At 42.5% G+C, this 13,502-nt stretch overlaps 1 protein-coding gene across 1 annotated transcript in view; it reads right to left on the bottom strand.

Annotated features, from left to right (window-relative positions):
- The window catches only part of atrnl1b (attractin-like 1b), a 77,585-nt gene that overhangs the window by 31,979 nt on the left and 32,104 nt on the right, over positions 1–13,502 (bottom strand). Inside the window, exons 21-23 of the mRNA XM_041962874.1 lie at positions 2,867–2,919; positions 1,293–1,387; positions 867–945 (exon numbers count right to left, since the gene is read on the bottom strand). Coding sequence (XP_041818808.1) covers positions 867–945; positions 1,293–1,387; positions 2,867–2,919 — 227 coding nt within the window. The remainder of the gene's footprint in view (positions 1–866; positions 946–1,292; positions 1,388–2,866; positions 2,920–13,502) is intronic.

Here is a 13,502-nt window from a genome sequence, read left to right as displayed (position 1 = left end):
CATTATTGTTCCTGTTGCACCAACTGACTTAATGATTCTAAAGCTAAAGCAAAGTCTCGACATTAGAAACTCGATGTCTAAAGCCTGAGAAATCTGGTGGTTAAGAACATTTATTAGCAGTGAAATTGCATGATATTAACAGCAGCATGTGGAAACTTTTGTCATTACTGTCATACAATTAAAAAAGGAGTGGAAATAATTAAGCAAGGATTTTTGCCTGAAACATGATAATGAAATATTTAAGCATATCTGAACGGTGTGTTTCATTATTGCTGCGTTGATGAGGAGGTAGGTCATTACATTTGCCATTGACAGTAAACAAAGACAGTATATATTTTATCAGACAAGTTTTACTTGTTCAAATAAATCCCTGGGTGGATGAAACTGGGTTCTTACTGATGTGTGGCACAAACTGAGTGTGCATCATTTCATATGGTAGTGACAAGTTATACAGTAGCAGGGCAGATCTGGACATGTTCTGGGAGTTTGAATGTCTGCTTAGGTGATTTTCCAACACTAAGAAGAATGATGAATGAATATTTTTGTACACATTTTTAGATCATTTAAATAGGACTTCATTTGAAACAATATCTAAAAGAATTTGTGATCTCAGTCATTTGTTAGGACTGCAATAAAAATGTTTCTATTGCAGAATTGTTTTTGCTCTTGTCCTCAAATTTGTGCAGAAGACAGTGTTTAAACTGGAAATATGTATTTTCACAGACTAATGGGTGGATTTACAACACAATGGGAAAGATCAATAAAAAATAAAATAAAATAAAAACTAAACTTTGTTAGAAATGGACAGATTATTCAATCAGGCATTTACTACAGAATAAAAACACTGCAAAATCAAGTGAAAGTACCTGTTGATCCCACCGACCAGGTGATGTTGAGGTTGAAGTTGTTGGATGCATTGATGGACATGTCCAAGTTCTTGTTTGCCTTCAGAAGGAAAAAATAAAAACACCACAACACAGTTAAATATAAGATAAACTGAGAATATCACAAGAAAACAAAACACACAAGGGCCTTATAATTAGAAAGCACAAAATAAAAGCAGATACATTATAAATAGGCCATGAAATTCAACAAGGATTCGGGCAGCTTTGAACAATTTGCAGGCTGCTCCAGACTCCAAGTACAAATTTCTGGCGTTCACAGAAAGAAAATCACCAATCAATGTTCATAAAAGTTAAATGTGGCAGCATGTGACTTGAGATTTGACAGAGAATAAAGGGACCAATTTATGGTTTCACTGCGCCTGTTGCTGACTGAGAACGTTTTCTTACCTGCTCAGGTGAGGCCATGAAGTTGATGGCAGTGTAGTGATTATCATCTTCTTGGATGAGGCTGAAGGTGAACTGGTAGTCGATCAGGAGATTGTCTATGTGCAAAATAAGACAGGAAAGAAAGGTGTCATTTCCTTTCCTGTGCTTCCACAAGACAGTGTACATAACAAGGCAACCGTCTCATGAATGTACACAGCTGTGTGTACACTGTACTGCTGTTACTACTATGACAGCATAAATATACAGACAGATGTGTGCTATGTGATGTGATCAAAAGAAACTTCCAAGCGACAGACTGACTGATGGAGACGAGTGAAATAAAAATATCTGCAATCAATTCCAATGACTGCAATCAGGCTGCACAATTTTCTCATCAAGCAGAGAAGTAGGGATACCTGACCCTGACAGCAAGCTCTGAAAAAATTCCCCTGCAGCGATTAATAACAAATGATTAATTAATAGTGGTCACATATGAATTGCTGTTTCATCTACCGCCAGTTAGGTCCCACCTACATTAGTTAACCCTAAAACGATTAATAATTAGCTTTTTAATTAATAATTACATATTTAATTTATTTTTACCTCTAAGAAATTAAAACCAAACAATAGCAGTTCATACTGTCATTTTTTTTCCCCTTAGAAACATCTGGTTGGCCAAAGTGAATCCTGCAGCAGGCCAGCTTCGGCCCGCAAGCCTCACTTTGGACAGATTGAGAAGCCAGCTAATAAACACAGTGAAGTAGCTGGCTAACAATGAGAGCGGCATGTTAATTGATGCTCGATGGCTTTTCAGTCAGGAGTGTCATGTTTACAATGCTGCGGAACAGAGCCCCAGAAGAAGTGCCAGTGGTGTGCAGAGGTTAAAGCCAGCTCCGGGCCTTTAGTTCCTGTCTTCTCCTCATTGACGGCATTTCGAAAAAGGGACAAAACCTTGGCAAAGGCTCTGTTGTCAGCAGCTCAGTGCTGAAAGAGAGACATACTGCTGCACCGTGAAGGACGCTGCATCATGCAAATAAACACACAAAGCACAAACACCAACATGTAGCACACACAGGAATACAAAGGCAGAGAGTTGCTATCGCTCGTCGGCACTGGCGTCAACTTTATGCTTTGTTTTGTTTTGTTTTTCACAATGCAGATTTTTTGCATCAATCACCTTGATGTGTTTTCCTTGTACTTCACACTCAAGTCAAACTAACATTTAGCCAACTTTCTAAATGAATGAATGAGTAGGTGGGTGATTGATTGAGTGAGTAGACAAGTGGAGAATTTTTACTCCTCCGTCTCCTTGATTAGCTCAATCACTCACTCCTTCTGATGCACTTGACATTTTCACGACAAGTCATTCTGTCACCGAACAAGCGCCCCTGGTGCCAAAGTGCTAAAATGCTCCATCTGCCCCGAGCGGAAGAGTGCAAGTGTAGAAGTAGAGAGAGAGAGAGAGAGAGAGAGGGGGAAGCAGGGAGAGAATAGCCAAGAATAATCAAAGAGGTGTGTGCATGTGTGTGTGTGTGTGTATGTGTGCATATGAGCTGTCTCTCCAGCAAGTAGCTGTCCAGTGGAGAATTACTCACAGTAACAGGTTCCTCTGAGTGGATTGCCAAGGTAACGGTTTTCTGAGTCACATCTGCAGTGAAGAAAACAGAGAGGAGAGAACAAGATGAAGAAGAGTGCTAACAGATTGAGAGCAAGAATGCCTCTTATCAGGAGCGGCGTGCGCCAAGTGCCAGCGCATTAGCTCCTGCTGTTGGCGCCTCCTCAAGTCTCTTACTTCTGACAACGAGGGAATAATCTGATAGTTTGCAAAAGTTAATTAGATTTTTTCAAACTTTTGTTTATCAATGCAACACAGCGACATGCCACACATTTTACATACCACCTGATCACAGAGCACAGAGTGTGGCATCTAAAAGTAATGGACTGAGCAAAGTGAGTAATCCTGAAAATATCCTCGGAGCAAATGACATAATTTATGTAAATGATTCCTGACTTGATTACTTAAGACACATAATCCTAAATGGAGATGTGGAAGCCAAATCGAGAAAAACCACCAATCAAGGTGAATTCTTTTCAGCCAGTGGATTAGTGCTCATTCAAGTTTTGGAGGTGTACACCTCGTGAGTGGGGGCAGCAAAGTTCAAAACAGGCGAAACAAAGGGTGAGTTTTTCTTGGCTTCACACTCATGTTTGTTAACTGAGAGTCAGAAAACCAGAGCTCAGGGTGAACACCTTCACAATGCTCACGGCAAACCACCGTTGATTGCAAAATGATCGTCCCATTACTTCTGATTCTACCCTGGATTCATCGAAGTGTTTCGGAGAGAATCCCAAAAGATAGTGATAAATAAGTAGCAATTGGGAGGTTATTGAGCGTTAACTCTTTGTTAATGGCCTAGTAGATGTAGAATAAGCTCATGCAGAATAAGGCATTAATGAGTGCTTTATGATGACTAATAAAGTTCCAATATGCTACTAATGTGCATGCTAATAAGCAACTAGTTAATGGTTAAAATGTGAACCTTAAGTGTTACCGACGAGATAACCCTGATCTGGAGTGGGGTTTAGTGTCCACTGGACTAAAGTGCAGAATATCCCTTAACCAGTGTTAGAAAACAGCAATTAGCATGAAAACAAAACCTAAGCTTAACCACCTAAGCGAATGTGAGCGGCCGGCTTTAAACCTACTTAAAAAACCAAAGCTCTTCATTCGAAACCTTGTGCAGCAGCTACATCAGCTTGAGGCAGTCCACTTTGTAGTACTTTCAATGCAATTATATGCCATGGCTTTCTTTCAGTAAGTACATCAAATGTATGCACCCTTGCATTTTTAATTATGCTATTCAGTCTGTTAGAGAGTGATGCACTTATTTTGAACACAAAGCTACTTCTAACGCAAAGCGCTTTTCACTGTTACATGTTTTCATTTACACATGAAGCACACAGTAATAAAGGGGACTAATGGTCTTCATGAGAGAAGTATACAGTTTGATTTTCCTTTTAAAGACCCAGCGAAAGAAAATATATATTTTTTCCATTTCTTACAACAATAAAACTGTAACAAATAAGAAGCAAACGGAAACCAAAGCTGTAAATGTAGTTTAAATAAAAAGCAATACATAATTTGAATTTAAGATCCACAAAAATACACATATATAAACTATAATTACCCTGTGGTTAACCCATGTTCTGTGTTTGCTGCAAGTGTGAAATGACTGTAAGCCCAGGGCCAATGAATCCATAACTCCAGTTAATGAGGGTCCTGACCTAGGGCTAAACATGGTGTGAAAATTGGACAATTACTGGGTTCCATTTGCCTCCGATCCATTGTCGTTAGTAGACAAACACTCTAATTTTAAAGCCTCGGACATTGCTGCTATCCTCGTAAATGGCAAATACAAACACTAACTGATTCTTGACAGTGAAAAGACATGTAACTTTAAACCTTGCCAGAGCTCACTTCTGCACGTACTGCTCGGTTCTACGGTGATCGCATGGGACTTTTTCCTGTGCGTATGTTAAACGGAAGTATGTGAATGTGTTTCTTTGGTCCTGTAAGGTCACGCCACTGCAGCTTTACACTGTACACAATTTTCACACAACAGCAGAGATGTTGTGGCCAAAGTAGTCTGACTTTTAAATGAAGTGCTGCTGAGCAAAATAATTTATTAACATCCACAGAGTGCCATCAACTGTTAGGTGTGTGTGCATGAGTGTGTTTTATCACGGCTCAAAGCTTTTTAAAGGCATGCAGTGAGGAGGAACATATGGCCGTGTTCACTGGATTACAGCGTTATTTCTCCCCTTTTGAATAAAGCTTTAACTGTTTACAATTCACTGTGAACGACTATGTCATCCCTCTGCTCTAAGTGCACACATGAGCCCTAGAACCGTACAAATACAGTGAAAATACATGGCAGTTTAAATGTACAAGATATCTATCATCACACTGTGTGTTCCATGGTTGCTTGATCTTACAGACGACCAGTTAAACTGGTTGGGATTTGGATATCAGGGGCGGCTGGAGAGGACATGGAGCGAAGACAGAGGGAGCAGACCCACTGAGAGACACGAATGTTGCTGAGGAGGAGGCGGCTGTTGGTGATGTTACAGTGAATGGGGATGACTGTGCCTCTAAAAATAATGCAACATCGGTTGTTTTGTAGCATTTTGGATTCACGAGACAGACGGTGTCACCATCGAAGGTGCTACATGGAAAAAAAAAAATGTCAGTCCGGTGCGGGTGGAGTTAACACGTCCGACGCGTTCTAACACCTTAAATATCACCGCAGAGAAATAGTCGGAATATAGAGTAAAAGCGATGCAACTTGACCTTATATTTTAGCTCTGATTTGGTTTTCAAAAAATGAACTAGAAAGTCTTCATATTGATATTGCTTAGAAATTTTTAATACTGTCCAAGACACGCAGAGATGCATGCATGCTTCCACGATAATACCTGACCTGGTATATCTGCGATATATAACCAGCAAGTCCTGAAGGACAAGCATCAGCGTTCTGAATGATCTAATGAGGGCAGGACACTGAGCCAGGGAGGCACCGGCAAGGACAGGGTGGAGTGCTCTTTTACCACGGTACAAAGGACGGAGGACAAATGCCGGCACAGGCTTTTGAACCTTACAGAACATCACTCCTGAGGCGCTTCAGTTGCCTGGCATTTGCAGATGGCAAAACACACACAAACATGCACCACTCATCGTGAAGTGTATAATGCAACTCCTCTACGCTGTATCTTAATTTAATCTACACCTGCATGCATGCGTGCACACATCTGAACTGGAGGCGATCCCCCTCCACTGTATCTTAATTTGATCTACACATGGACCTTTGTCTGTGTGCACGCACTGTGATTTAATGGGCAAAAATACACACAGACACACAGACACACACACACAGACACACACACACACACACACACACACACACACACACACACACACACACACACACACACACACACACACACACACACACACACACCAAGACCAACAGCAAATGTGCCATGAACCTATCCAATGCCCTTCACACATATTCAGGCTGGAGCAAGCACACATGTACACACACTCAGAGCCACCCCCAGTTACCTCCAGCACAAGAAGAATCCTGAATAATGTATGCATCTAAATGAGCACTATAACAAGAAAAATATTTCCTAACTGCTCTTGTTTGACTCATCACTGTAACGCAGTTGGGTCTCGAAAACAATTCAATTCTGCACTGATGCGCCCTTCACTTCATTACTGCAGCAATTATTCGGTGGTCCTAATGGCATCGGTTGTTGCGGTGCACACATGTGTGAAAGCGTCCACGTGTGTACTTTTGCACACAAAAGACAAGAGTGCCCTTGTGTGGAGGTCTTTGTTTAAGGGTGACTGCCGAGGAGTGAGTGGGGTTGGGGAGACACTGATTACATGTAATGAGATACCAGAAATGACATTACAAAAAGGGAACAGTAAACACCCCACTCCAACTGCTAGTCAATACATACACACACTAATTAGATCACGCTCCAAAAAAAAAAAAAAAGTGATGGCTTGATGACGCAAACATGTTTGAATGTGAAAATGCATCTTGATTTTGAGATTAAAGTCACCACTGAAATAGCGGTTGTTGATAACGACAGCCCTGATCTAATTATAGCCTGTAAATGGGACCGAATTAACAACATATTCCTGTGGTTTATGTTGCTGGCTAAATTTTAAGCCGATAATCAGTAATGGGCTGCAGGAACCTTCCCCATAGCTGGCTCCAAACCTGTATGGGCACATCCTCCCTCTAAATGGCTGATGATGATTGGCCTGCTGGTGCCTGGTCTGTTCCGATACCTCGCTCTGGTTTTGTGGGGTAGAAACACAGTCGTTCGTATCAACTGTTAGCCACCTGCTATCCCAGCGTTGCTCTGCATTGTACTGCACTGCTTTCCATCTGGTAGCACAAATTAACGTGACATTTTGTCATTTGTGCAAAGTGTCATTTATTTACTGTCAAAGTCAACAGAAAGCGTTGAGGGTTTGGGAGGTCTCGCTCTCCTCCAGCCTCTCTTCCGTCTGAGCCCTCCCCTTCATTTTCTCTCCATTTCCTCACTCGCTTTCTCTTGCACTCTCATCACGTTCATGTGTTCTCTCACTCATTTTTCTTGCACAGTGATGTAATTTCCCTTGTATTTGCCAGAGGATGAACTTCATAAACTTTTTTTTCTGTTCAAACATGGCGACTTGTCAATGCTCACTACACTACACTTTTTGTTCTACTGGCCCCCAAGAAACCACCAGGCATTCAAAACATACATCTTATGGAAAAGGTACATTTATTTTTGCTGGTAACCTCCTGCTCCTCTTTGTAAGCAAGAAGACAATCTAACTGGATTGACTGTAATCACTCTAACTTGTTTCTGATTGGAGGAATTCAAGGTATTACAACTGTGCTATGCTACTAATTGCTTTACTTAATTACCTGTCCTACATAGTAACTAGTTATTAGGGACACGGGGCAACGTCCCGAGTCACTGGCTCCTACAGCTATTTCATAGCTGCAGGAGCCAGTGACTCGGGGCGTAGCCCCGAGTCACTTATTACTATCCCGCGCGTTTCTTCTTCTTCTTATTATTAGGGACACGGGGCAACGTCCCGAGTCACTGGCTCCTACAGCTATTTCATAGCTGCAGGAGCCAGTGACTCGGGGCGTAGCCCCGAGTCACTTATTACTATCCCGCGCGTGTCTTCTTCTTCTTCTTCTTATTATTAGGGACACGGGGCAACGTCCCGAGTCACTGGCTCCTACAGCTATGAAATAGCTGCAGGAGCCAGTGACTCGGGGCGTAGCCCCGAGTCACTTATTACTATCCCGCGCGTTTCTTCTTCTTCTTATTAGGGACACGGGGCAACGTCCCGAGTCACTGGCTCCTACAGCTATGAAATAGCTGCAGGAGCCAGTGACTCGGGGCGTAGCCCCGAGTCACTTATTACTATCCCGCGCGTTTCTTCTTCTTCTTCTTCTTATTAGGGACACGGGGCAACGTCCCGAGTCACTGGCTCCTACAGCTATTTCATAGCTGCAGGAGCCAGTGACTCGGGGCATAGCCCCGAGTCACTTATTACTATCCCGCGCGTTTCTTCTTCTTCTTCTTATTATTATTTTTCATCTTCCTCCAAGTTTTCGTCCTCAAACTCGCCCCGCAGCTTTGAGAAAACCCTCGCAAATTATATATCAAAACGTGCGTATTGTTCGGGATCGGTGTGCTATTACTTTTCTCAAATTTATCGCAGTTTTTCGCGTCGTAAGACGTGAAAAACTGCGATAAATTTCCCATAAGAAATGAATGGGACCGGTGAAAAAAACAAGATTGAAATTGGAGTTTTTCAAACATCTGTAGCTCAGGCATACATTCACCGAGAGACTTCATTTCAACTTTAAAATGTAGACCCAAGTCTGGTCTATTGGTGTGTTCATCCACATTTTGATTGGTCCTATAGTTTTTGATCAGTCACTGTTCAATGACAGTGATCGTTTGGCGGGAAATTTTGAGATTATAATGGGTGTGTATTGCGCGGAATGTTCGCGCTAGAGTGCGTGCTAGAGTGGCACAGAGTCTAAAAAGGATCTGAAAATCTTCTCTTTTTCTCGTCGCTACGGCCACAAATTACACTCTACACGCATAATTTTGGGATCAGTTTGTAGACAAACTTGTCCTCTTTCGTGTGATGTCCTCGAAAAAGCCGAGAGACTTACTGAATTTAAATAGTGAGACGTTTTGTGCAGCCAGCGCCCTCCTGTTCTCCCATTAAGTCCCATGTTAAAATTCAGAGCTGTTTTGTGAGCAAAGCAGAAATGCCTCCTGTCTTTAGATCGCCATAAAACGAAAAGTTGTTGTGTCAGGAATAAAACGAGATGATGGTCGGACTCAGGAAGTTCTCGGGAGTCCGATGATCTATAGTACACTCTGATACGAGGTACGGTTCTCTCACCAGAGGATTTAGTTCAGGAGGTTCGCCGAACCCAAATCTCACTGCATACAATACAAACTCCTGTTCTCTGAGTCGCAGAGTCTTTTTAAGTCGACCATTTTGTCATTTTTCTAAAGAATATCTGGACATAAAACACACGTACATCTGGCCCAGACTTGTCCGCATCTCACAGTGTAATCGTTTTTTTGATAGCAGCTACGGTTTTGTCACAATCGCAAGTTGTTCGGAAGAAACCGACAGCGAAAAAGCCGCTTTTCAAGGGAAGAGTTAACGACAGGTGCAACTGTCATTTACACACACACCGGTCAATAACCCACGCACACACATCTGCAGGACAACCAGCCTGAGAGTGATTATCTTAACGAGCTCAGTCAAAACAAGGGCATTGTTTGAAAACAATCTCCGTCCAACAAGCAGTTAAACTCAGCTTCAGAAAGCTCTTTGCCAAAGAGGTTGAGACAGTAGTCACACAAATGCACACACAAAAAGGGCTAACCAACAGCTAAAAAGTGATTAAAAACAAGCACGTCAAAACTGAACAGGAACAGGTAAACAGTGGGAGAGGTGCAGAGGTAATTATCAGCAGGTGGGGCAGAAGTTACACACGCACACACACACACACACATTCAGACACACATATACCAGACACATCTCCATGTAGGAGCTGGTTGGGCTGCTTGTGTAGTTCAAGCAGACACACACACACAAACAGACGAAGACACACACATACGCAGTCACACACAACGACAGATACATAAACACACACACACAGACAAATGCATAATGAAAACCCCATCCCCCCGCCCCCTTGTTAACGCCGTTAGCTCTATTAGCTCTGCTAGCACAGTTAGCTGTTAGCGCTAGCGCCGTTAGCTATATTCGCACCTTTAGCTGTTAGCTCAGTTAGTGTTAGCTCAGTTAGCTCTGTTAGCATTAGCTCCATTCAGGTTTATTGATTCAGTTCATTAATTCATGTTAACAGAGACATGAAGCAGAGGAGAGAAGCAGACACAGACAGCTGAGGTGATCAACAGAGACAGACAAGGAGAAAGCCACAGAAACACAGCTGGGACCAATTCATTAATCAGGGACTGACTACCTCTGATATCTGCCGTTTTCTCAAATTGCAGCCTTTTTCAATTGTCCGCTGCTTCGCCATAGTTTCTCCTAGAGACTTCATTCAAACTTTAAAACGTAGATAATTTTGTCGGCTCGAACGCACCCCGTGTCCCTTTCAAAATTTCCCAGGGGGAATTTTCTAGTTAGGGACACGGGGCAACGTCCCGAGTCACTGGCTCCTACAGCTATGAAATAGCTGCAGGAGCCAGTGACTCGGGGCGTAGCCCCGAGTCACTTATTACTATCCCGCGCGTTTCTTCTTCTTCTTCTTATTATTATTTTTCATCTTCCTCCAAGTTTTCGTCCTCAAACTCGTCCCACAGCTTTGAGAAAACCCTCGCAAATTATATATCAAAACGTGCGTATTGTTCGGGATCGGTGTGCTATTACTTTTCTCAAATTTATCGCGGTTTTTCGCGTCGTAAGACGCGAAAAACTGCGATAAATTTCCCATAAGAAATGAATGGGACGGGCGAAAAAAACAAGATTGAAATTGGAGTTTTTCAAACATCTGTAGCTCAGGCATACATTCACCGAGAGACTTCATTTCAACTTTAAAATGTAGACCCAAGTCTGGTCTATTGGTGTGTTCATCCACATTTTGATTGGTCCTATAGTTTTTGATCAGTCACTGTTCAATGACAGTGATCGTTTGGCGGGAAATTTTGAGATTATAATGGGTGTGTATTGCGCGGAATGTTCGTGCTAGAGTGCGTGCTAGAGTGGCACAGAGTCTAAAAACGATCTGAAAATCTTCTCTTTTTCTCGTCGCTACGGCCACAAATTACACTCTACACGCATAATTTTGGGCTCATTTTGTAGACAAACTTGTCCTCTTTCGTGTGATGTCCTCGAAAAAGCTGAGAGACTTACTGAATTTAAATAGTGAGACGTTTTGTGCAGCCAGCGCCCTCCTGTTCTCCCATTAAGTCCCATGTTAAAATTCAGAGCTGTTTTGTGAGCAAAGCAGAAATGCCTCCTGTCTTTAGATCGCCATAAAACGAAAAGTTGTTGTGTCAGGAATAAAACGAGGAGATGGCCGGACTCAGGAAGTTCTCGGGAGTCCGATGATCTATAGTACACTCTGATACGAGGTACGGTTCTCTCACCAGAGGATTTAGTTCAGGAGGTTCGCCGAACCCAAATCTCACTGCATACAATACAAACTCCTGTTCTCTGAGTCGCAGAGTCTTTTTAAGTCGACCATTTTGTCATTTTTCTAAAGAATATCTGGACATAAAACACACGTACATCTGGCCCAGACTTGTCCGCATCTCACAGTGTAATCGTTTTTTTGATAGCAGCTACGGTTTTGACACAATCGCAAGTTGTTCGGAAGAAACCGACAGCGAAAAAGCCGCTTTTCAGTTAACAGGTGTAACTGTCATTTACACACACACCGGTCAATAACCCACGCACACACATCTGCAGGACAACAAGCCTGAGAATGATTATCTTAACGAGCTCAGTCAAAACAAGGGCATTGTTTGAAAACAATCTCCGTCCAACAAACAGTTAAACTCAGCTTCACCAAGCGCTTTGCCAAAAAGGTTGAGACAGTAGTCACACAAACGCACACACAAGCAGGGCTAACCAACAGCTAAAAAGTGATTAAAAACAAGCACGTCAAAACTGAACAGGAACAGGTAAAAAGTGGGAGAGGTAGAGAGGTAATTATCAGCAGGTGGGGCAGAAGTTACACACGCACACAAACAAACACACACACACACACACATTCAGACACACATATACCAGACACATCTCCATGTAGGAGCTGGTTGGGCTGCTTGTGTAGTTCAAGCAGACACACACACACAAACAGACGAAGACACACACATACGCAGTCACACACAACGACAGATACATAAACACACACACACAGACAAATGCATAATGAAAACCCCATCCCCCCGCCCCCTTGTTAACGCCGTTAGCTCTATTAGCTCTGTTAGCACAGTTAGCTCTGTTAGCGTTAGCGCCGTTAGCTCTATTCGCACCGCTAGCTGTTAGCTCCGTTAGTGTTAGCTCTGTTAGCTCCGTCAGCATTAGCTCCATTCATGTTTATTGATTCACTTCATTAATTCATGTTAACAGAGACATGAAGCAGAGGAGAGAAGCAGACACAGACAGCTGAGGTGATCAACAGAGACAGACAAGTAGAAAGCCACAGAAACAGACGAAGACACACACATACGCAGTCACACACAACGACAGATACATAAACACACACACACAGACAAATGCATAATGAAAACCCCATCCCCCCGCCCCCTTGTTAACGCTGTTAGCTCTATTAGCTCTGCTAGCACAGTTAGCTCTGTTAGCGCTACCGCCGTTAGCGATATTCGCACCGTTAGCTGTTAGCTCAGTTAGTGTTAGCTCTGTTAGCTCTGTTAGCATTAGCTCCATTCATGTTTATTGATTCAGTTCATTAATTCATGTTAACAGAGACATGAAGCAGAGGAGAGAAGCAGACACAGACAGCTGAGGTGATCAACAGAGACAGACAAGGAGAAAGCCACAGAAACACAGCTGGGAGCAATTCATTAATCAGGGACTGACTGCCTCTGATATCTGCAGTTTTCTCAAATTGCAGCCTTTTTCAATTGTCCGCTGCTTCGCCATAGTTTCTCCTAGAGACTTCATTCAAACTTTAAAACGTAGATAATTTTGTCGGCTCGAACGCACCCCGTGTCCCTTTCAAAATTTCCCAGGGGGAATTTTCTAGTTATTTTTCATCTTCCTCCAAGTTTTCGTCCTCAAACTCGTCCCACAGCTTTGAGAAAACCCTCGCAAATTATATATCAAAACGTGCGTATTGTTCGGGATCGGTGTGCTATTACTTTTCTCAAATTTATCGCGGTTTTTCGCGTCGTAAGACGCGAAAAACTGCGATAAATTTCCCATAAGAAATGAATGGGACGGGCGAAAAAAACAAGATTGAAATTGGAGTTTTTCAAACATCTGTAGCTCAGGCATACATTCACCGAGAGACTTCATTTCAACTTTAAAATGTAGACCCAAGTCTGGTCTATTGGTGTGTTCATCCACATTTTGATTGGTCCTATAGTTTTTGATCAGTCACTGTTCAATGACAGTGATCGTTTGGC

Source organism: Chelmon rostratus, chromosome 21 (assembly GCF_017976325.1).
Source record: "Chelmon rostratus isolate fCheRos1 chromosome 21, fCheRos1.pri, whole genome shotgun sequence".
Lineage (NCBI taxonomy): Eukaryota > Metazoa > Chordata > Actinopteri > Chaetodontiformes > Chaetodontidae > Chelmon > Chelmon rostratus.
This window is presented reverse-complemented; position numbering and strand designations above follow the sequence as displayed.